The following is a 24566-nucleotide window of genomic DNA, read 5'->3' as shown; positions in this document are numbered from 1 at the left end:
TCAGCTCTCCCATGGAACATAAAAATTAGATGTTACAGGATTTTAGGGTTTGTTTAACTAGAAAGTGTGCAAAATTCTTGTCAGCAATAATTTATAAAAGGTAAATGCACTAACATTCCATAGAAGTTGTGACAAATAATCAATCCCACTGCAAATTCTTAATACTGTTACTTACAACTTTGTTTTTGTTTTTGAAGATAATAAAGATGAGTCCAGTGGTGTCCTGTGAGTTGTTCTCTCTCTCTGGCATATTGTAATCAAGGCACAGAGCTGGAGGATTGCAACTACCAAACCTTCTTTAGATGTCTTGCCTGCAAGAATCCAGAAACTCTTACAAGATTGTAGGCTAAAGGAAACTGGAGGTGCCATTTCTGTTTTCCGTGTGCAGAAACTTAAAACTGATAAATTTATTATATTTGGCTGAGAAATCTAGGTTATGGATAAAAAGAAACTCAGAGCTATATGCCAGGAAAAAAAATGTGCATGTCAGAGAGAAAACAGAACAGTCTCATTCTTCTTAATGCTAAAAGTTCTGGTACAGTGTATTAAAGTTGTTAGAGAAATAATGGTGTTCTTTATGATTGCTGATATTAACTTTGAAAGGAAACTGAGTACACTTTTTTGAACTCTTAACAGATTAACTCTAAGAGGTCTATTCTCCCATCAATACATGCATATAACTTCCATTAGTGTCAGTAGGAGTTGCACATGCATATAAAAACCCAAGATTCACTTTTCTGGTTTAAGGAGGAACTGGGGAAGATCCAACTTTTATTTTCATTGCCAATTGAAATTAAACTGCCTATTTATTAACTTGCTTAAAAGTCCCTTAACTTCAATTTAGCTTTTAAGAGTATGGCCTTCTTCTCTGACTTATTGTGTATGAATAAATTTTAACTATATATAAAACATTAACCTCTTGTGCATATATCTAGATTCAGACTCAAATTTAATTTGAGAGGTACTATTTGGTAAAGCCAGATGTGCTTTAAAACTGTTACATTTGAATTGTTTCCAATTAATTGTTCATCCAACCTTAGTTTTAGGTGTTGTGTTGAAGAGTGGTGGCAGATAAAGTAACATAATATTCTATCCAGGTCGTTGTAGCAGAAAGTCGTCTTATTAGGGAGGGAGAGTCTGTGGTGTATATTTATCCTTCCACTCTCCAGACCAGATGAGGAATTCCAAGCTGCCTTTCCTTGTAGTTTTGGATTTTCTCCTACTAGTTCACTGAATCTTTCACCTACCCCATCTGTTTAAAATGGCTTTTCTTAAAGTCTGTAGGGCATGTTCATATACACACACAAAATGCCTATTCCAAGTGATGATTTCTCTGCAGTATATATACTCTTATATTAGGTTTGTTCATTTAATGTATATTTTCCAAGGCATATTCCCTGGGACAAATCAGAGAGGCTGATTTTTTCCAATAGAATTTTTACAGATCATAAAACAATTTGGGAGAGGGGCAGCATGGTTTTCATTAGTTTTTTCAAAGCCTAAAGCATATAATCCTTTTGGACTATAAAATCCCATTTTTTCATTGAATGTGCTTAATGTTCTGCACATTTTAAATATTTAAAACATGATTTTACTACTGTATTGTGAAAGTTTATTGTATTGACAAGATATTTTATAGCCTCAAAAATATAATTTGTTTTAAATTACCTTTAACTGCACTGCACTTTCCAATCCTCCTTTTAAAGGAAGCTGAAGTTTTTAGTGTTAACCAGTACAGGTCCAAAAAACTAAAATTTTAAATCCAAATCAGGACTTCAGATCCAGTTATCTAGTAGAAATGGGAAGATACTTATAATGTGACAGTACCAAGAAATAATGGATTACAGTTTTAATACAGCTACCATGCCTTAAGGCATGGAAGGTCTGTAAATCATTAAATTATACCACTAGTAGTCAAAATAGACAAAAGTACAGCAGGCAGAGCCAGATGTTAACATATTTGACAGGGCTGTAACTTAATTGCTTTTATGACACCAATCAAGTTGGCTCCACTTTGATTTCTTGGCGAGGCTTCTGAAGAACAGTTTTACCTGTAAAGTGGAAAATAGAAAATCTACTGTTTTTCCGTTGCAAAACTGGTCAGAGCTTTGTAAATAAACCATCATTTTCTGTTCAGCCATGTTGTTAAAAAATGAGGGTGAAGAAATCTCAATAACTTGTGTCTATTTGTTACAGAAATTATTCAAGCAGGAATCTACTTTACTATGTTTGATTAGACTGATTGCAATTCCATTTATGGATTGTTTTAATGTGAATGTCTGAGAGAGCTTGTTCCCCAGTTTTTGCTACATATGGATATTGAAGAAGCTTTAAGTGTTTGAGATTGCAGCATGGGAACTTGGCCGTTTAGACTATCCAAACTAAAAACCTTTAACCAGAGCTAGAATAACTACCCCTCAAAGGAGAGGCACACTGGGAAAATGCTACTTGTCAGTATGAGTCTAGCTCCTTTGCTGAGTTTATCAATGTCCGGCCATAAGCAGAGTGAGCCAAGTGGTGGTGATCACAGGTGTGCTACACGTTTTCAGTGGCAAATGTATATGTTGGAGAATGCTATCCACGCCTTTCTATAGATAGCACAAACAGGAAGAGGGTGAGCAGTAGTTGGTGAATGAGTAGAGCTCCCCCACCTTCCTGCCAGTCAGGAGATAAGTGGACCACCCTTCTCAGGAACTGTGAAGGGACAAACAAGTCAAGTCAAGAGCTGACTGGTCTGGGTATCTCCCCTAGAGCTGGTTGAAAAATAAAAAAAGAACTTTATGAAAAAATGTGAAGCAACTTCCATTTTTCATTATTTGAAATGGATCCTCTCCCCCTTCCCCATTAACTGTTTTTAGCCAAAACTTTATCAAAGTGCTTATCAAGTTCATCTACTGAGTCCCTGGATTTTCAAAATCAGTTCGCTGAAAAATCCTGGTTTTCAGTAAATGAAATATTTTGAGTAAAATGTGAAAAATTAGTGGAATTTTTAAAAAAATAATTATATTTTCCATTTTTTTTAAAAAAGACACTTTTCAAAGAATAAACTTTTTGTCTGAAATTTTTGAACAAGCTCTGTTCTCACCAAAGTGCCTTCCCTCAAGTGCCCCTACGAAAACATGTCTTGAAGTCTATGTTGCCTCCTAGCTGATTGGAATATTTTTTCAAGCCTGCCTTTCAGTAATCTGAGACAGAGCTGACCTCTCTAGAACCCAGTAGATAGGAAAGGAGATGCCCAGTGTAAAGGCATGTATAGCAATACTCTTTTGATTTTTTGGCATTTGTAAAACAGGACTTTTGAAGAGACTAAGGTTGTTTAAGACCCTGGACTGGGACTCGGTACATCTCAGGTTCAGTGCCTGGTTCTGTCTGTTACTGCAGGCAAATCACTTAATCTCAGTTGCCCATATATGAAATGAGGATAATGCTACTTCCTTTCTCTCACCCTTTGTGTATCTTATCTGTTTATATTCTTATCTTCCTCAGGGAAGGGCTCTTGTTTACTATGTGTTTGTACAGTGCCCCACAGGTGCCACTAAACAAAACCAAAAAAGTGTGGGAGGGGAGGTATACACAGTAACATGCAGCTTGTGAGGGTCAAGGACACAAGGGGTTTTCTGAACAGCCTATCAGGCAAATTATTAAAGTCTTAGTAGTTCCATTTCAAAGATTAGGAGTGATTGGGAGAAAGTTACACCTTGATGGGATTTTATTCCAAGGTGGGGATGGGATAGTTCTTATATATACAGTGTGTGTGTGTGTGTGTGTGTGTGTGTGTGTGTAGATATATATAAAAAACAGTGGTTGCCATTAAAAAAGGCAGTACTGATTCTCATTTACTGCATTATTTCTCTATCCTTATAATAGGAAATTACTACTGTGCCGTAGGCGACACTGTGCAATAACTATTGAGAAATGTTGACATTTTTCTTATCGCTACCAGCGTAGAGCCCCCTGATTGGCCACACTAATTACAAAATAATATTTTGATCCAGAGTGATTTAACCTTTGTATTGTCATAGTGAATGCCACAATGATAGTTCCTGCTCCAAAGTGCTTTATGTCTAAAACCAAGACATGAGTATGGAACACATGAGCAGTCCAGGGTAGGGGGGGTTGAGGAAGGGGCTAACAAATAGCTATAATGTGATATGCACAATTGTTAGCCAGTCTATAGTAGTGATCACAACTCTCCACAAGCTTAGCCATCACCAGGTTGTACTTCCTGCATATATTATGGAAGAGGTGAGTTTTGAGGAGGCACTTGAAGGAGGACAAAGTGACAATAGATATCCAGCCAGCTGTAAAGTGTAAGCAATCTCCAAATATCCTTTGCTGAGAGTAGAGTGTAAAAGAGATTATGGGTTGGAGAAGATGGAGGTCAGAGCAGTTAAAATTACATTTCACAATTACTGAAAAAGTCTGTGGAAGGAGAAGTCTGCCGCTTCATTTGGGCAAGGGGTCATCTAAATTCACACCACGTACAGATCCACAGAACTTGCTTCCTGAAGGTTAGGCTTGAATTTACACTTGATCTTTTCAATGAGTTCCTAGCAATTTCCACTTGTGAAGATGGGTCTCATTTAGTCCATAGGTGCAAAAAACTCCAGTTACACTAAGATATGAAGTTCCCATTCTTTTTAATGTGGTGGTGGTGAAATCCTACTTTTATTATGTAAAATATTTTTAGCACAGCTAAGTGACTTTTGACCTAAGTAGTCAAGTATAAAATAGACAAGTTACTTGTTACACTGACGTATAATTAAAGTGGTGTGTATTAAATTAATATTTTTTCACATGAGGTGGAACCTCATTTTCTTGTTAACAAAAGAAAAATACTTAGACTTTTTCCACTCGTCCTTTTCCACCCAGGAAAGCAGAGCGAAATTAGAAGAAGGGATATGATGCATCTAGACTACTGTACAAGGCTACAGTGCCATCGAGAGGTGGTCTGATAAAATCATAAACTCTAAGATCAGAGTATTGTCACTTATGGGAACTGTAAAGAAGAAAACATTAACTTACGTTTTTTTAAAAGTGCACTTTTTATATATTTTGTCCATATATGAAGGCTCATTAATCATTTTATAGTCGTGGTTTGTATAGTTGTGTGTTTATGTATAATTCTTGGATGATGGAAATATTCAACTTTTAGTCTCATGCCTTCCATCAAATAGAGAGTATAAACATTAGTGTGTTATCATTAAAAACCACTCATGTTGTAAGTTTAAGTGATGCTTTAAAAACAATAAAAATAAATTATGTCTTTATGTCAGCTGTTGGATCGTTGCAGTATAGTGTAGTTTGCAGGACCTGCAAAGGTTTTCTATACAGCGCTTTTAGGATGAATTCCCACACATTGGTCAAATTCCCCTAAGGATGATGCTACTACTGTGGCTGCAGATTTTCTTCTTGTGTATCTGAAATAGGACATAAATGGCAGGTTTGATTTTTGTGCTGATATGTTATAGTAGCATCCTTATGGGTTAGTGAATGAGATTTAAAATGACTTTGAAAGGAGGAGAATTTCAACCCAGTAATTGGATGCAGCGAGATTGAGCCCATCCATGGTTTGTATTGACACAATTATAACTCAGCCTATGGCAGGCTTTTCTTCATTAGTTGAGAAGGAATTTTTAACCTAAGAGTGTTAGGATCTGTGAAAAGGAACGTGTTTAACTTTAACTAAAGCATTTGTACTTTAAAATAATTGTTTAGATGAAGTGGAAAGAAATTCAGAAATCCCGAAATGTGTAAATATTTCATTCTAAATGAAGAAAAAATGGGGATTATTAGGGTATAGTTAAAAGGTAAAATGTATATTAAACTCTTAATAAAATTTACCCAGAAGGGATCATGTTGTATAGTGGTCATAGAGGGGAGACAATTAAGCTTGAGTATTTTGAATGTAATAGCTTTTTATTCTTTGATAGTTTCAGACTAAGCACATTGTTTACAAAGTCTGCCTTTTTTGGTGCAGGCTCCAGCAATATTAAAATAACTTTCTACTGCAAAGATTACAAAAAATGGATTTAAAGCCCCTGACAGTTTTTACAAAGTAAAATGACAGGAAAATGTTTTGCATGAGGTTTTTGTCTCAGTGAGTTCCATAAGTAGACAATACTAGCAACTGAGGATACACTTGTGATTTCAGCTACTGGAATGGGTTCTCTTCCTGGCTCTGCCACAGGCTTAATTTGTGACTTTGAGTGTCTTAGGGCTTGTCTACACTGGCAATTAACAGTGCTGCAACTCTCGCTCAGGGATGTGAAAAAACACCCCCCATGAGCAACACCCCACAGCAAGTTGCAACGCTGTAGAGTGCCAGTGTAAACAGTGCCCCAGTGCTGGGAGCTATGCCCCTCATTGAAGTGGGTTTTTTTAACGCGCTGGGCACCGTGGCCACACAAGGCACGTTAGAGCGCTTCCGCAGCAGGAGTTTAGCATAGGGCTAGTCTATACTGTCAAACTTAATCTCTGTTTCAAATTCCCTGTTAGTAAAATCAGGATAATGATACTTACCTGACAGGTGTGTTGTAAGGAAATGGCCTTTAATGTTTGTGAGGCTTTCATACTGTAGAAAAGTCCATCAATGCTAAACACATGAATGGTTTAGTTAGGAAGTATTCTGGCCTTCTACACATTAGCCCTTTCCCCCTAAAATTTCCCATCAATGGCATTCGGCTAGAGCAGATACCAACATTCAAGGCTAGGTGAACACCACATCCAGTGTATGGTAGTGCTGCCACTGGAGCTGTATCAGTGCTCGCTGGTGTTGATACAGCCTTAGAATTTTAGCTGGTGAAGAAGATGTGTGGTGGAAAAAATGTACACATACACATCTTGAACCTTTTAGTCAAGTACAGGCTGGCTCATAACTGTGAACTGCTGATGGTTTGGGCTTTTGCAGCAGGGTAAGCTGCTAAATCTTTGGTCAAATCAGTATGCAAGGTAAGCCCAGCAAATGACAAAAGTTGTAAGATATTTTGGGGATTCTAGTTAATACTATTAGAGAGATTTTCTTGGACTTGCCACTTGAAGCTGTTTCTATAGAATAGTTTGCCTTTTTCTTAAAACCTGTCATGTGGATAGGCTAAACAAGTAATCACCATTTGGCTTTTGGGTTCTCAGTAATACTTTGCTCTTCTAATATCACCTTCCATCTGCAGACCTCAGAGGGTGTGTGTACACTGCAGTTTAAACACCTGCGACTGGTCTGTGTCAGCTAACTCGGACTTGTGAGCCTCAGGCTGGGGTGGCTGTAAAATTGCAGTGTGGACATTTGGGCTCAGGCTCGAGCCTGGGCTGTGGGGCCTTTCCCTCTCATGAAGTCCCAGAGCTCAGGCTCCAGCCCAAGCCCAAACATCTACGGTGACTAAAATGGACCAGCTGTAGATGTTTAATTGCCGTGTAGACATGCCTTAAGCGCTTCACAAATGTGAGCAAATTAAACCTTCCAGTGTGAGGAAACTAAGTGGGAGAATCCCCATTTTGCAGATTGAAAATTGATACAAAGGAAGAGTAAGTGCCCAGAGTCACTAACACTTAATTCTGTGTATAAGTGGTCATGGAACTCTGAGACTTGAACTGCAAGACACAGCCTCAGAAAGACACATCTGCTTTATACATATATTTCATTGTTCCTCAAAACTGAATCTGCATCTTTACTCTGGCATTCAGATTTACACTTTTAAGCATTTTTTTATGGATTTGTAAATTGCTCAATACATTTTAGTGAGTTTTCCTCATCCCTGTTCAGTTTTATGAATTGAACTTCCATTTTGTCGTCATCTTTTGGATTTTGATATTTGGTTTCCTGTTAGTGAAAATAAAAGAAATGTGTATATAGTCAGTCAGGACATAGTGAACTGCTAGGAAATCAGGTGTGGAGAAAAAATAGTTTATTTTGCACTAATGTAAATCTGTTCATGTATGTGAAACAAAGTTTATTTGATTATTCGTCAAAGGATTGGGAACAGTCTGAATTTTAGTTATTGGATACTGTGCAACAACAAATGCTTTACCTCTTTTTTTGAAAATCTTTATTCTAGAAGAACAAATATATTTAAAAATAAAGTATGGAAAAATTACATAAGATTGTGCCAAGGGCTGAAGATTTGTGTAAAGCAGGAGCACTGACTTATAGAAAGTCTGGAAATCAAACGGTGAAGAGAAAAGGGGTTAGGCTTAAAATAATGTTTTTCAGAGGAGATCTTTGATGTATATTCACAAGTGAACATAACACATTACATGTAGGATTTTTCTCCTCCTCAAAATGAAAAATGTCTAATTGCACGTAGGAATACTTAGTATGTGCCTCATGAAGTGATGCTTATGTAAAAATGAGTCGCCATAAAGGCTTTCCAATCATTTTGATTCCTGATTATTTTGGGAGGTATGTGGATGGGGAGGAAACCGTGATAGCAGCAGACTGGCTGTTTTATCACTAATATTTTGCTTGAAGAGTGTATCTTAATAAAGTACAGAATTGAGGTCAGTGTGCATGCTGAAGACTTTCTGTTGTCAACAGGAATAGCAGTTTTATGCGTACCAGTATTCTGGTTTGGTAGAAGCAGCTAAATTATGCCAATTTGAAAGTCAAAACCAATTGAGCTGCACAAGAGCATGCTTTTTATGGTCAAAATAGGAAACATTTGGGATATTTTGGAGGTTATATAAAAACTTTAATTTGTAACCACACAATATAAGTGCAGTCTAAGTGGTAGGCAAGAATAGTTGCGTATGCCATTTGCTGTTTCTCTGGTGTATTAGTTAAATAGCATTACAGCACACGTTTTGTTGGAAGATGGTTAATGTGTGCCATTATTAATATAAAAACCCGCAACCTCTCCTTTCTTCCCCCCAAACAGGTGCCCATAGTGCTTCAGATATGCTTCTTTTTTATTTATGGTTACTTTGATTTTGCTATTTCATTCTAAAATCCTTTTTTTTTTTTTTTTTTTTTTTTTTTTTGCATTAGTTTTTGCCTTTCATGCAAATATGGTAGCATACCTGGTACTCGAGCAGGATACAATACTTTTGCTGTATAACTAAGCAAATTAATGTGTGTTGGAAAAACTGTCTGCAGAACTTTGGATTGGGGTTTGAATGAATAATACTGCTTCTACTTAATTTAATGTAATACTTCTCTGTAATTTTGATGCAGGAATAAATCTTTAACAAGATCTGTCTATATAGTCGAAGTGAAAAGGCTTCATGCTGCAGTAGTTAAGACCCTAAAATATGTGTCCATTTTAAAGACCATTACAGGTAGTTTAAATCCATTTGTGAGATTTAAAAATATATATATAAACCCAGTTTATAAATAGAGATTTTTCTTTAATAAACTTCTTGCAGTGCTGCAAAATAACTAAGATTTTGTAACAAAATAATGATCCTGTGTACGGATAATGATTGTGTGCAGATTTCTGAAAACGGACTAAAATGACTTTTGATGATGATATTCAAATTTTGGAGGTCCGTAAATTCTAAAAAGCATAGGAAATTCACTGCTTTAAATTCATATGTTCTCTGAACCAGTGCCAAAATTGTGAGAGAGAGATCCTGCCAGACCCTGCTCTTCAGTAGCATGTTTAAGTACTGGCAGGCAGATCTCAGTTTCTTTACTTAGTTATTAATTCTTCCTTTCATTTTATTACTTGCTTTACAACATTCTTGGCTTGTTGGTATTGTGAAAATTTGATGTTTCTGAATTTTTCTTCTAACAGCAACTGAGCTAATGTCTGTACTGTAGTACAACTGAGCCAGTGTGATGTACTGTAATGTTACTAACCTATCTCTCTTCTTCTCCATTCCCTCATCCTCCAGGCTGAGTGAGGGTAGATGTTTTACCTTGTGGATTGTAATGCATTAACTAATTACTGCTAAAAATCCATAATTTGTAATGGCTTAGCTGACTGTACCAGGAATGAAACTTCTTTCTCTTGAATGTTGCAAGATCTTCGCTGCTCAAAGTTTAATGCGTTCACATGTTCATCCTTCCCCTTCCCCTTTTACTTTCAGGCTGGAGGTTCTCAAGTGATCTTCACAAATCCACTAGAAATTGTCAAGATCCGATTGCAGGTGGCTGGCGAAATTACCACTGGTCCACGAGTTAGTGCCCTCACTGTATTACGGGACCTAGGCTTTTTTGGCCTCTACAAGGTAACATTTTATTAAATGTGAATTGAAATTCAATACTAAAAGCTTCTGTAAATAAGAGACATTAATTTTAGTAGATTAATTCCATCATGCTTAGGAAGGTTGATGTGCAAATATGATTAGTACAGGACACATCTTTGATTCTTTACTGCTGCATGAGATAGCTATATCCTTATCCTTTACTAAACAAAAGGATCATACGAAATACTGTAGCCATAATGTTTACTTGTAGGCATAGTCCTAGATTTCTCTCCTCCCCACATGCACCCACACACAGGGGTAGGGGTAGAGATATGGCAATAAAAAGCATGGAATGTTGTGGCCCTCTAGTGTTCCCTGCATATACCTAAACGGGAAGGCTGTGGAAAGATATATGCATTCCAACCATAATTACTCACAATAATATGTCTTTATCTAATGTTGTGCATTTAGAATTATTGAAACATTGTGAATGTAGAATTATTCAAAACTATCTGGCCAGATCATCTGCTAGCTTAAATTGGTATAGCTCCTTTGACTAGAATGCACTGGTTTACTTCATGCTTCTAAGGATCTAACCTAATGTCCTACCTAAGCTATAATAAAAATTAATGGTTTTCCAGAGTGTAAATGACTTAATTTTAAATCCACTTTTGAGATATTAAAACATAGACTCACTTTTTTTTTGGAGTTGTGGATTTGATCTGCTGCTGCGTTTCACTTACCAGCTTATCCAGATGTTATAATTCATTTTAGTGATAAGCGTTTAAGTGCCATATAAAACTAGTTTAGAAATACAGACAACAGGAACCAAAGAATCTGGCATAACTGCAAACCCCATAGTTCTCTGGAAGGTTTTCCCTGCCAGGTTAACGGACCAGTTAGTAGAAAGGATAGGGATGGGATTGTTTGTTTGTTTTTTATGAGTGGGCACAGAGAGCCCCACACTGTAGCCATTACCCATGTGAGCAATCTACACTCAAGTGAGTAGTCTAGTTCTCCTCAGTTTATGCAAATAAGGGCAGCCAGATTGGAGCTTTTTGTAGAGAAGCATAGAAGGATAGGACATCTCGTTGTCCATAACATTAAAAGTCATGTCTTAACAAGTTTAACCACAGGACAGAAAGTAATGGCTATATTCTAGTAGTTCTCAAACTGTTTTTTCCATTCCACAGTCTACTGTGTACAGAAGCAGGATTGACCACCTTCCTACTATACATCCTTGGTCCAATGTTTGGTGGCGTAAGGCAATATTTGTCTGTATTTTTTGTAGTGATGCAGTTTTAAACTGAAACAAAAGACAGCATGAACACCATCTGAGTACTGAAAAAAAAAGAAGTGCCACCATATTTACGCATCATTTCCATTTGTAGTTATACAGTTCTTAAATTGTTCTGTTAACATCACAATGGAGGAATTGGCATATTTATGTGTGTTTTGGCCTGGAGAGCAATACAGATGTCTGAATAGGACTTAATGGGGAATGGTTTTTCCCTCTAAATTGACTTGCTAATTTTTTGGCCATCTCACTCTAGCTGATCCTATTGTATACACTCCCAATAAATGACATCAGGATGTTGCTCAGGGCCAACATTACAATTGAAACCGTGGCTGTAGTAAGCATTCCACGTCCCTAAGGCTATACAGGCTTAGAGGACAGGTAGTGAACTTTACGTATTCTAGTCTAAATGAATTAGAATTATGATTAGAAAGAATGCCAAATTACTTGATTAGAGTTTATAAATAACTTTTCTGAACAGCTGGTGCTAGTTGTTGAATTCAATTGGTTGTATTCTTTTTATTTTAAATAGCATTATCGTCACAGGTCATTGTCACTTAGTGTAGAAGCTTTGGAAATATTTGTTTGCGAGGCACAGAACTTTTTGTTAACGGCTTATAATGATAATTTCCAAATGTAGTTTTGCTTCTGAATGTGTGCCAATTTTAATCACAGATTATGCCATTACTGTGCTAAGTATTCACTTGAGAGACAAGCTTTATCCACACTGTGAAAGCCACAGAAGCCTCTTTTTTGTCTCTGATTTTGTCCTTTTATACATTTGTGGAATTCAGTGCCTATGAAAACTCGACAGTCCTGGCTGTCAAAATAACAGTTGTTCATGGAACATATACAGTATACACAGTGAAGTAAAGCTACTCCAAACTTCTGCACCAATCTGCCTCACCCCGACCTGGAGAGACTTAGGGGTGAATGTAGTCATCTTCTGAATTTTCTTTTTCGTAAACAGACAGCACAGATGAAACTGGAGTGAGATCCGTAACTCACTTCACATAAAGCACCAATCAGTCATCAGAAACTGCAGCCCCAAAGTATTTACCAATCTGGAGTGAATTTTAACCAGTGACTTGAACTGAAAGACACTATTCTTTTTTAAAGCTATATAGTTCAATTAGCAAACTATTTTATTAAATTAAGTTAATACACAAGTTGAACATCTAGGTAATATTAAGTGCTCTAAATTTTTTTTTAAAATATCTGAGGAAATATGGACCTCCAGTGCTAACTAATAAAATGTTAGTACCTTGGTAAAATATCTGTTTACCTTTATAATAATTACTCTAATGGGGGTAAGACAGATCTTCCATATTTTGAACTTGTTTGTTTTATGCTAAGTGTCCTTGCAAAGATAGTTCTATGATTAAAAACTCTATCCCAAACTGTGAATTTCCTTCCTTTAGTAGGTATAAATCAGACCCCACCCCACTCTCAGGATTGTAGAAACATGAGAAACATTTTTCTTGGATGATGGCTTGACCTTGTGTTTTTAAATTGTAGAGTACTTTAACAGCCTGACAGAGGTTTGTCTGGAGTTCATATAAATATTCAGTCTATTTAGCAACTAATTCTGGTGGATGGATGCTGTTTAGGACCGATGAATTTATCATCTAGATATAAACATTAGAAGCCATCTTTCTGACAGAGTGAGCAGACTTTGTCCCTCGGGGGTCTTAGGTGCCAGACATCTCTTTTTTAGAGGCTTTAGTTAAGCCTTTCAAGGAGCATCCACTCCCGTTCTAGCCATGATGGAATGTAGAACTACCCTTTTGCTATTTGCCCTATTGAGCTCTGACTTCTTTGTATATGGCAGTATCTCTTTAGGTTTCTTTTCCCCATCCCCCACCTCTTAACAGAGATAAATCTCCATCCATCCTCAATGAAATTGATGAAGAACTGAACCTGGCTCACCTACGGTTGATAAATATTGCCATCTCACATCTAGCAACCCTAAATTCTGTACATCAGACTGTCAAGCTGGTAGTAATGTTGCTCAGGGCTAAATGCTACTGTAGGCATGGATCTGAGTGGGCTTGAAAGAGGGAGTGGCAACATCATGACACTGCTCCTCTTTCCATTTGACCCTACAAGAGCCCTTCCTGAGTGCTCTTGAGTGGGGAGGAGACACTCATTCTCAGCTGAATAGTTTCCCTCTGCTTTGTGTCATGTGGCATCAGAATAACTTCTTCAGTGTTAATTTACTCCTGCTTTCTGAACTCTCCTGTCCCTAGGGCCAGTGGTAGTGCATCTGGGAAATTTGAAGAAAAATGATAGTTTAGACAAGGTTAAAGTGGGCTAGTATGAGACATTGTAGCAGTAAAAGTACCATTGTCCTTTTGTGGATTTTTCCTGCAGAGAGAGACAGGATTCTCTGTGAGTTTCCACTTGCAGAGTTTCCTTCCAATTGTTCTTTTGGGGGTGGGGAAAATGGGTTTCCTCCCACTCCCATTGCATTATATGGCAGAGGGATTGGCCCATGGAAAGCAAGATGCTACCAGAGGATCATACAACTACGCTGAAACTGTTTAACGTTTGCAAAATGCTAATTTTTTCAAAAAGGGGAATGGATACCGTAACTAATCTTTTCAACTATGATGGATGAGAACAGGCATAGTACTTATCAGTCAGTTAGGCCATCTGTAAGTACAGTAATAGACCTAAAGTATTACTTGTCTGTACGAGGCTAGCTTTTATATTGGGAATTTGAAAATTTCTTCTTAAAGAATGGTCCACCAGTCTGCTGCATGCCAGCTTTTCAGTTCCTCTCATGCTGTTTTGGTACTGTATTGATTTCTGGACAGCAAGGAAGAATCTGAAAGATTTGCATTGATTCTTCTTTCTTTAATCAGAAAAAATGTGTGCATATCAAAGCTGGCCTATTTACATAGGACCCTATACTTTACATATCCGTCACGCAGGAAGAAGTCTCCTTATTAGAATTTTGCTTAAGTAGTGACTGAACAATGACATCATGATTTGGCTCAGTAGGAGTGTTTGTTGTCTGACTGTATCACTTAAGCATACAGTGAATTCTCGACAAATGCGTAATATTCAACTGAGAATAGAACTGGGAACTAGAAAGCAACAACATTAGCACATCACATCAATTTCTTCTTATACCTTAGAAATTTAATATCTCCATCATGGTTCTTAAATATAGAGAAGATTTTGCTAAGGAGCCCAAGTACTAAACTAGGCAAGTTAAATTACCCTGTGTATCATGGAAAAATATGTTTTCATGATTTGAAATTTTAGCTAGGAACCAGAGAATCATACGTGCTGATCCTGTCTTCATGCACAACATGAAAAGAGCTCCCATTCTTTGGCCAAATTCCATGTATTTTTGTGTTCATTTCCAACCCTGAAATAGTTTTTTGACCCTACATTGCCAGCTTTTCTGCTATTCTAGTGTTTACCTGCACAGTTAATGAGAATCGCCTGGGCAGAACTAAATATGGATGAGATAAAAGAGGAATATGAAGCCTTTGTTGTCCTACTGTATAATTGTAAACCAAAAGCAATTTTTGAGAAAAAAAATACTACATTCTGATTGGATGTTTAGTGACATGATCAGATAATTGACATTCTCTATCTAGTTGTTTTTTTTTTTTTTTACAAATACATCCTTGTGATAAGAAGTGTAAAAGAAGTCAGGTGTTTTTTTGTTTTGTTCTGTTTTATTTTGTTTCACCAATAAGAAACCTGTGGTGTACAATCTGTAACTGGTCAGAAAATTTCATCATTTGAAAAAGGTTGGGTTGACACTTCTTACTTATTTAAAGCTACTAGGCGAATATTTTTCTTTTTATATGAACTTTTGAACTACTTGTGTCACGTTTTAGAGTAATTATTCTAGAATATCATACCGTTCATACCACCTGCTCCTTTGGGGAGGTAAATATTGTGCCCCTTATATTGAGCCAGTTTGTTTCCTTAGTTGTCTTTCAAATTCTTCTACAGCTATCGGAGGAGGGTGTTCTGTGGATGGCAGTTATTGTGAGAAAGTAGCTTGCCGACACCAAAGCGTACCCAAAGCAGACAGAATACTTACTTATTTTAACCCATAATATGCTATTTGTATTTCCGGAAGAAAGGGAAAAGTTGATTTTGTTGGGTTAGTGTCTTTAACAGTCTGTCTTTAATTTCTGGTTTATTTTAGTGGTAGTATAATAGAACTTATACATCTCACAGTAAAGAGTTCTGGAGTCATCTTACAAGATTCAGCAAGGTTTACAGTCTGTCTTTCACTGTAATAGTTCTCTGTGCTATGAATAAGGTCAAACTGAGGTCCATGGAGTATTCTGCTAATTTCTGTTGGCATATTAAAAATAAATAAAATTACTGTATAATACTCAAACTTATTTAACACAAAACATTTAATAAAATAATCTTTTCATTGCATTGTAATGGAATATATCAGGATGTAGCTACTACATATTCTTACACTATTACTTTGGATAGTATTTTGTTGGGTGTCTTGTTACCTAAAGATGTAACAAATAACTTTGCATTAAAATATTGATTGATGAAAAATAAATGTTATGATTCCATTTTAAATAGCAAATATTAGAATATATTCTAAGTGAGATTCTTATCAGAAAATAGATATTGCCTGCAAAGGTTTGCACTTTAAGTGCTAGAATTTAATACACAAACTTCCAAAACTCTGCACTGCTTAATTCTTGCCATATTATGGATTGGTTCTTGGGGAGTTGAGACAGGAAGCTTGATCTCAGCTAACGTGTATAGATTTTTGAAAACAGCAGAGGTATCACAAATACACAAATTGTGTGTTGACAACAGCTTTATAAACATATTAAGCAGGAATATTTATAAAAGTTAAAGGGTGTTTACGTAGAGTGCTCATTGTCACCCATACTAGTTCTCATGTATGAATACATGCAGTTTGAACAGTTGTATTAAAAATAACAAAAAAGAAAAAGGAAAAAATCCAACCCACTGAGTAATGCTGATAACCTTTGTCTGGGACTTAGCAAAGCATTCGAGATTGGTACTTTTCCCCCTCTAACTTAAATAGCTAAATGCATACAGTTGTGTTTATTGGTTTAAATATATACATTGGTTTAATCCAGTATGATTTTAAAATGAAGGAAATGACAGCCCCCCAAAATTGCTATGTCTAATTCTATAACATGGATGGTAGCCAGCTGACTCTTAACCAAAGAAGTGCTACTTAGGGGCTGCTACAGTTTTGAATCTGAAGGGTTAAGTTGCTAGTAAAAATGAAGAAGAATGCTAAGGGATCAAGAAGTGACATGCTGCCTATTGTTTGTAGCTATAGGATCAAAATAACAATTATACATGCCAAATAAATTCTAAACCTGCAAGGTAGAAAAAGAGGGGGTGGCTGTAAGTACAGGTGCCAAAAGCATTAAATAACCTTCTCAGACAAGGTGCACCACTGTTGTCTTGAATACTTCTAGGTCCCCCCAGTCTGGCATTTTCCCCCCTGCACTAGACAATGTGCATTCACTGCAGGAGACTAGGTTAAGCCTGCGTCTCCCAGACCTGCTGGCTCCTTGTGCCCAACCCGACACAGAGGTGCCTTTGTGAGTATAATTACCCTCCCCTTGTAGTAGAAATAGTTTATTTAGAGCCTTATTTGCAGGTAGGGCTGGAATAAGCAGGAATTAGCATGCTAAAGAACTACCCCAGCTCTGACTTGGATTTGTTTATCAGAATCCTCGGGAAAACCAGGGATGCTTTTTCTCTATTGGTTTGTTCAGCGAGATACTATCCAAGATTAAGAGCTTTAAAGTCATTAAAGAGATTGAAGATGGGAGCCAACTGGCAGTTGCATTAGGGAGGCGCATGTCGCGGTGTGTAGGATCTCCCAACAATTTCATGCCTGGCAGGGTCTGCGCCCTGGTTGCCAGAATAAACTTAGGCGGATGATCCTAACAACTTGCTGAGGACTGATTAAAACTCTCTTTGGCTTTCAGCACGTTGTCCACATCAAAAAGGTGTGAGAAGTAAAATAAATGTTTCTTTAGCATTTCAAGATACTGTGGCCAATCTCCCTAAGCCTTCCTAATTGGCCTAGGCTGGTTGCGGATGATTAACTTGAAGTTAAATGAGGCCTGCTTTTAAACATGCTTTCCCAGACTTTAAACAGAATGATGAGAGGAAACTTTAGACTGTTGAGATATTGGAACTGAGCCAAAGTGGGTTATTATTAAAGTGGATCCAAGTTTTGATCCAACTTTGTTTACACTTAAGCCAGCTTAGTTGACAGACTTTCTCTCTGTGTACCTGAATGCATAATATTGGGGGTATTAAAAATATGCTATTTCTGTCTAAGAGAGTGCTACAACTAGGGGGGAAATATTAGCAGTTCAGAGTGAGTGAAGAGTTGCTTGTAGTTGTAGCATATTAATTTCCACAAGTTATTTTAATTATGTGGAGATATGTCAGAGTATGAAGGAAACACAGAGGAAAACATGCAGGTTGTTTAATGATAGCACTGCAAAGAAAATAAGAGCAATAAATTCCTGAGGCAAATGCAGTATGGAGATTTGCCTTGGGAAAAGAATGTTTAAAAATAAAACTTTAGGGAAACAATGTTCATACTGCAAATTATCACTAGCTGAATGTTACCTGTGAGATAAATGTAACCAGAGCACACACTTGGTTGTTGCAGAATGTTGTCTCTTCACATGTAATTTGTTTAAAAGGGAGTGTGGAAATTCTATGTGAAGATTAAAGATACCATAAAACAGTCTTCTGCTTCAGCATATAACAGGAATTCTCGTGCAGATAGTGATGTACACTAAATATCTTTGAACATCCTAAACAAAACACATGGGTTACCAGGAACTCTTGAGAATCCAGCCCTATCCAGTGCTCACTGTGTAGGATGTCTGCTGGCACTAGTCAGCATCTCACTAGCAGTGGTGTTCCAACTTGCATTAGTCATTGTTCCAATGTTCTCTGACCACTACACCCACACCGTATTGCCGGGAAACCTCCTCTCTTTTCCAGGAACTGATTTTGCCAATACACTTCCTGTACATCAGACTATACTTTCCCTAATTCAATTTTTTTCTCCTTTCAGTTATTCTGATACCTTGGTGTGTCTGTATATTTGTCTGCTAAACAGCATATACTTCTAACAAGTAATCAGTGTTATACAATATTCCAGCACAGAAAAACTCATCTAATATGTTCAGGCATATCATTAGATTTCATGAGGTAAGTGCAGATCAGAGACTATTTATTCCGTTAGGCATAGGTTGACTTCTGACTTTCGTCTTGATTTGCCTGTCAGTCTTCCTAACGTAAATATCTGAAGTAACTCTATTGAAGTTACCACTTGTAAAACTGGTGTGAGAAGTAATACCTTAATAATGGCTTTAGTATAAGACTCTAAATAACCCCAGCAGGCTAGAGGAGCAGCTTGGCACCTGTTGGAAGGGTTGTGGCTGAACAAAAAAACGGTCTACCCTGAATCTGGAAGGGTAGAGAGCCCAGGGTGGGATACACAGGGGTCCTAGCCAAAGATGTGAAAAATCTTCTACCTCTACTTTTCTCTTCCTGTTCTTCCCCTCTTTCCAAATACATTAGCTGTTTGTCGTAACATATTCCTTCAAATAAGAACCTTGGTGTTTTCAAACTCTTTGCTGGATCTCTGTACTGAAGTTTGTATGCAATTTCTTATTGCAGTTGCAACATGGGCATTGACATGTGCCTAATTTTCATTGACCATCTGCAGAAGCTATACACCTTTTCCCATCTTGTCTGACTTTTACTTTCATTCTTCTGAAGAACTCTGGTTGTCTGCTAATGGCCCAAAACTTTCCTTGCTTTCTTCTCCTCTTTTAAACAAAATGATTATTTCAGAGAACGTAGCAAACAGTATTTCAGATCTTAAATTCCATTGGGTTTTCACATCAATTAGGGATATGGATAGTAAGGCAAATTATTTTATCAGCCAGTGCTGAAGATCTTTTTTTTTTTTTTTTTAAATTTACAATTAATATAGTCCTTGTATTTTCCCGCAAATGTAAAAAGCATGTTTTGTGTAAGAATTATGATTATGGGCACATTATCACTCTTTTGTAAATGAGAGCATGTCTCATTAATCTCTCCATCACAATATGTTTTGGTTTTGTTCAGCAGTTACATAGTCTATTGCAGGGGTAGGCAAGCTATGGCACGTGAGCTGATTTTCAGTGACACTCACACTGCCTGGCCACTGGTCCGGGGGGTTCTGCATTTTAAATGAAGCTTCTTAAACATTTCAAAAATCTTATTTATTTTACATACAACAATACATACAAAAATTACATACAAAAATTTATATATTAGAGATCTGCTAAAAACGTTAAAATGTATTACTGGCACGCAAAACTTCAAAGTAGAGTGAATAAATGAAAACTTGGCACACCACTTCCGAAAAGTTGCCGACCTGTGGTTTATTGTCTGTAAATAGGTTGGGCTACACTTATTTCTATGGGGTAATTATTGTAAAGGGGAAGTTCTGTGGTGAAGACCCAACCTGGGACTTAGGACTTGTATCAAACTCATCCTGAATCTCATGCAAAGCTGGATAGCAAACATTTCAATTACTTTTTGTTCTCTAAAGAAGTTATCAGAGTTTACCCAAGCGAGATGGCATTTTTTCTATTAATGGCTACTAACTGCAGTATTAAGGAGAGAGGGAGAACAAGTGAAAAGTAATACCATTTATTGAACCAACACCAAATATACAAACTTTTGTATGGAGTGAAATACACGTCATTATTTCTCACAATTTTGAAAAAAATTGTTTTTTTTCTGTATTTTTTTTTTTGCAGTAGAGAGGAAAAACTGGAATGTTGCTCAAGTTTCTCATCTCCATTCTTGGTCTCATTGTGATCTTTCTCTGATCACTCAATTTTGTTTCACACAGGGTGCGAAGGCATGTTTTCTACGCGATATCCCCTTCTCTGCCATTTACTTTCCATGTTATGCTCACTTGAAAACTGCATTTGCAAATGAAGATGGACAAGTTAGCCCTGGAAGTTTGCTCATGGCTGGATCAATAGCTGGTAAGTACCTGAATTCCTTTGCGTATGGCATACTGTTGCACCTAGATATCACTGATAGATGCTTTAGAAATGTGTTTATTAATGAGATATTGTAAAGGCAAAAAATAATTGTTCTGTACCAAGATGTTAACATTTAGATATTAGATTGCAGAACATATAACTGATCCAGATGAACTGGCGCTAATATGAAGGCACTCTGTATTTTTGACCTAATGATAGCATTTGTATTACCGTTTGTAGTAGTGAAAAGAGAGCAAGATTTTATTCTTGAAATATTAATGTAGTGTGACATCTTGCTTAGTCAAGCTGTTATGCTGTTGTCCGTTTTTGGTTGGTTGATTGGGCAAGTTGTTATTGTAAAAGTGGTTCATGAAAATATTCATTTCATTCTCTACTTCTTTGTGATCAAAAGAAACTTGAATATCATTTTGGTATGGAATCCAAATGCATGCTAATGATACAAACATCTAAGCAGGCCACTAGGAGATTCTGACAGCATGGTAAAAGTAAGTCATTGACCACAGTATCCCACACAGCATCTTGGCTTTGTGTTTTTGTATATTTTTTCTATTTAATCTTTTTTTATTAAAAAAAAATACATTTCTGGTGATTTTGATCCAGAGTTTCTTTGAATCAGCATATACTTAAGGCAGCATAAGCGAAATAATAAATAAAAGTCTATCCAAAAACTGAACACCAGTTATGATGATAGATAATAGAAATGTAATGGTGCTGGAAAAAGCCTGTCTCTGTTTTGCATGCTATGAAAAGACAGATAATAGATGCCTATTTCTACCCTGCTGCATTGTGGTTAAAAGGTTAGGAGGAGGGGGGATTGTATGGAATCACAAATCCACAATTTTCTCACCTGCCACATGGGAAATCTGGTCAGAAAAGGCAGTTGCTGGGGTTTTTTTCTTGTGCATCCCAAATTGTCGATCCTCAGGGCTCTTTTAATTCATTTTTGGGGACTGAGACTGAATGTTGGGACTCATCTTGGGAATCTGCTGCACTGCTGGCAGGTGTTCTGTGTGCAGCATGTCTTTCTACTGATGCGTTTCGTCTCTAAGGGTGTCTGCACTAAAGGGCTAGAATATGTAATATAAGGATGCATTTTCCAGCCCAAATTTGCCTCTGTGGCTGCTGCTGAGCTTCTAGGGCTGTGAGGATTTTAAAAGGTCACTGCAGTCTTAATTTAGCATCTGCCTATCTGAGAGGGGCTCATCAGCCTAAAATTCCTCCTCCTCCCACATTCTATATCCTAAAGCTCAGCAGACTCCAAATCACAGGCAAAGGATGCGGAGGATCTGCTGAGGGAAATGTGTATACATCTATAAGGAAAAGGAATTCTCTCCTTCCACTCCCCCCGTATTAATGGCTCGTAGACTACTAGACCTAGACCAGTGGTTCTCAAACTTTTGTACTGGTGACCCATTTCTCATAGCAAGCCTCTGAGTGCGACCTTATAAATTAAAAACACTTTTTGATATATTTAACACCATTATAAATGCTGGAGGCAAAGCAGGGTTTGGGGTAGAGACTGACAGCTCGTGACCCCCCCCCATGTAATAACCTCATGACCTCCAGTTTGAGAGCCCCTGAGACATCTCCTCTGTTAGCAGCACACTCTCCAATGGTAAGTAAAGGGCTAGTGGAGCAGGAGAAAGATGGAGAGAAATAAATCCAGCGCAGGTAGTTGAACTGCTCAGAATGTGGTTACTTGTGTTTTTTTTTTTAAACTCCCCTCTTCTTGGAGACAGGTGGGCAGCTTTTTGTTGTGTGTTTGTGTGCAGACTTTGGGCAGCCTAGAACTTCTGGACATCTTCAGGTGGATTATGACCCAGGCTTAACTCTAAAAACCAGATAGTCGTGCTGAATCATACACCTTCACTTCTTTCTGCTCGCTCTCTGTGCAGTGCCTTGTAGCACATAGGAATTGAGCTGGCACCAGTTAAAACATCTCTAATCAAATGGCTGGTGCTTACAAAAAACCCTCACAGAAATTGTTGAAAGAAGATGGATTTAAACTCATGTTAATTCTAACTCATTTTAATGAAACAAAACAATTTTTGAACTTTTGGAGTTATAAGCTGGTATTTTTAAGCCAACCCATTTCTTAGATGTTAACATTTTTCTCTTTCTAGCCTTTGTCAGGTGATTGCAGACTGAGATAACTGTCGCTTTGAAGTTCAGCCACAGAAGCAGTCCGATAGGTTGCTGATATGTGCTAGGAAATCAGCTATTATGGGAATTTTATCCAGTATTTTCAGTATATAAGCAGATTCCTGCACAGTATTATAGGCATGATGCTCATCATGTGGAATAGTGCAGGGACATGGGTGCCCTATTTTTATGGAAGCAAAATATTTCTTTTATTAGAGGCAAGCTAGTAACCCTAAAGATCAGAATAAGGGATTGATGAACTGGTGAACTGGAAGACTGGTGCTCCCACTAAAGAGTCATGGGCATGTCATAGAAAAACATCTCTAAAATGTTGGGTCATATCCTCAGCTGCTGTAAATCAATCTAACTCTTTTGACTTCTGCAGAGGTAGGCTGGTTTACTTTAGCTGAGAATCTGATCCACTATAGTTTGAGCCAGTTCTGCATCAGTAGCACTGCATTATTTTTTCAGAAGTGTGAGCCTCAGAGTGTGCTTCAACTCACATTAGTTGTGGAAAATACCCATCTTGCACATATACCTTCTGGTATTTGCACAGAAAACTAGGGGTATTGAAATGTGCACATGTATCTTTTGCATGAATGTTTCTCAAGATGTGATCCATGTTATCAATATTTCTTTTCCCCTTGTTTGTTGTTAGAGACGTATAAAATCAAAACCTGTTTTCCTTAGTTTGATCGTCTCCTGTTGCTCTTTCTTCACCTAATGCCCCAGTCTCTTTGATACAACATTTGATGCGGAGATTATAATAATGTCAAATGATCACAAGTTAATTTGTTCTTTCTGCTTATTTTTCCTATGAACCTCCTCATCCTTTCCCCCCTTATCCCTCTTCATTTATTGTCTGCTGTGTAATTTGTCTAATTTCAATTGTAAGTTTGTTTTTAAACACAAATGTCCCCTAGTAATAAATAACAGGTAAAGAGAGAGATGAGAGATGATAATTAATGTAGAGTAAGCAGTATTTTTTCTAAGTACTGTGTGTCTTTTGGTTTTCCTTGAAACCATTGGTTGCTCTCTAAAGGACAAAGGTCCATCTTTAAGTTGAAGACATAAATATATCCTGTGGTCAGTAATGGTAAGTGTGGGGAGTAAATCGGCATATCTGGAATTTAGTTCAGGTGAAACTTCAGCCATGTTTTAGCCTTTGCCTACCAAATTTGCAAATGTGAAACTGTGTGTGCATGCGCATGCTCACGTGCTTTCTTCTTTTCTGGGTTCAGGAGCGGAGGAGCAGTTCCTATTTTAGTGATATGCGCACACTTACACACGACTTTCAAAGCAGTCTCTTAGAAGAGTGAGATGGTGCTTTGCGCCAGACCATGCTGGTTTGGACAAAAATTGTTACAGAATTATTAAGCCTGAAAAAAAAAAGAAAAGGAGATTTATGCATCTGTGTCTGACCAAGTTGGTTTGGAACATATGCAGAATGGAAAAGTAATAAAACCATAAGAGACAGTGTCTTCTGAGCACAGTCTCACTGCCTTTTTTTTTTTTTTTTAATCTTAACACGAGCAGCCCTGATTTCCTAGAATGACTTTAGAAATATTGCCTGCTGTTATTCAGTATTTGTTGCTCTCAGTTGATTATCTGCCAGGCTAAATTTTAATTTTCCTCCAAATATTCAATTGAGGATATCAGACATTGCCCTGCAGTAAAGAAATGTGAGTTTCCTAATGAGAAAAATGAACCCTTTAAACCTTAGCTTGTGCATCTTGCTGATCGTGCACAACATTATGTAGTTCCCAGTAACATTCTGCAGGAGGTTGTTTAAGGTGTGTGTGAACATGCTTTTTCCAGCACATTGTGTGATGGGAATGTCAGAAACCACAAAGGGGCGTGAAAGGGAAAGATTGACATCATCTCCAAAAACTGTTAACTTATTAACTATGTAAGTC

General features: G+C 37.3%; 1 protein-coding gene across 3 annotated transcripts in view; it reads left to right on the top strand.

The window, feature by feature from the left end:
* The window catches only part of SLC25A13 (solute carrier family 25 member 13), a 141650-nt gene that overhangs the window by 113754 nt on the left and 3330 nt on the right, over nt 1-24566 (top strand). For all 3 annotated transcript variants that reach the window (XM_050941710.1, XM_050941711.1, XM_050941712.1), the window contains 2 exons: nt 10024-10164; nt 20349-20487. In XM_050941710.1, the coding sequence (XP_050797667.1) occupies nt 10024-10164; nt 20349-20487 (280 nt within the window). The remainder of the gene's footprint in view (nt 1-10023; nt 10165-20348; nt 20488-24566) is intronic.

This window comes from Gopherus flavomarginatus, chromosome 2, assembly GCF_025201925.1.
Source record: "Gopherus flavomarginatus isolate rGopFla2 chromosome 2, rGopFla2.mat.asm, whole genome shotgun sequence".
Lineage (NCBI taxonomy): Eukaryota > Metazoa > Chordata > Testudines > Testudinidae > Gopherus > Gopherus flavomarginatus.
This window is presented reverse-complemented; position numbering and strand designations above follow the sequence as displayed.